Here is a 640-nt window from a genome sequence, read left to right on the forward strand (position 1 = left end):
GGAAAGGGTCTGGGAAGGGGTGAGTCCATCGGGCAAATACAGGGTTCCGGGTGGGAACCTTGGTCGAAGACCCACCCAGGGGGGGGGCTGAAGGGCAATCCAGCCCCCCCCGGCGTCAGGGGCCTTCTGCTCCGGGCCGCCCGGCCCAGGGCTGCGGAGGCACCAAGGGGTCCGCTCCAGACCTGACCTCGCCTCGTCAGTACCAGCGTCCAGGAACCCGCAACTGTCCCGGGCCCGCTCCAGCGGGCCCGGCCCGCACCCCCTCCCCCCCTCACCTTCCAGTCCCTCCATCGCGCCGCCGCCTCGGGCTCCCTGGACACTCCTCGGGCAGCGCCCGCCGCCGCCCAGCTCCCCAGCTCTCGCTGTAGCAACGCGGCCGCGCCTCCCACCCGCTAACATCCCGGGCTCCCATTGGCTGGCACTGGGGGCGGGGCTTAGCGGAGGCGGGGCTTGGGGCGCACCTCCAGCAGCCGCCGCCGCCGCGGTGCTTCCCGCCGGCTGGCGCCCTGGCAATCGGGCCGTAAACCTAACCCCGTGGAGGGCCTTCGCAGCCCAGCTCTGCCTTTGTTCCTCTCCAGCCTCGTTGTCCGAACAACTTGACCTCCTGTTCACACGATCTCGGCTCCGCATGGGCTCCGCG

The 640-nt window shown here is 71.7% G+C and overlaps 1 protein-coding gene across 3 annotated transcripts in view; it reads right to left on the reverse strand.

Annotated features, from left to right (window-relative positions):
• Nucleotides 1-357, reverse strand: part of ZC2HC1A (zinc finger C2HC-type containing 1A) — a 55,583-nt gene extending 55,226 nt beyond the window's left edge. For all 3 annotated transcript variants that reach the window (XM_023751922.1, XM_006086287.3, XM_006086288.3), the window contains exon 1: nucleotides 276-357. In XM_023751922.1, coding sequence (XP_023607690.1) covers nucleotides 276-291 — 16 coding nt within the window. In that variant the 5' untranslated portion in view covers nucleotides 292-357. The remainder of the gene's footprint in view (nucleotides 1-275) is intronic.
• Between the last annotated feature and the right edge of the window lie 283 nt (nucleotides 358-640).

This window comes from Myotis lucifugus, unplaced genomic scaffold, assembly GCF_000147115.1.
Source record: "Myotis lucifugus unplaced genomic scaffold, Myoluc2.0 scaffold_27, whole genome shotgun sequence".
NCBI lineage: Eukaryota > Metazoa > Chordata > Mammalia > Chiroptera > Vespertilionidae > Myotis > Myotis lucifugus.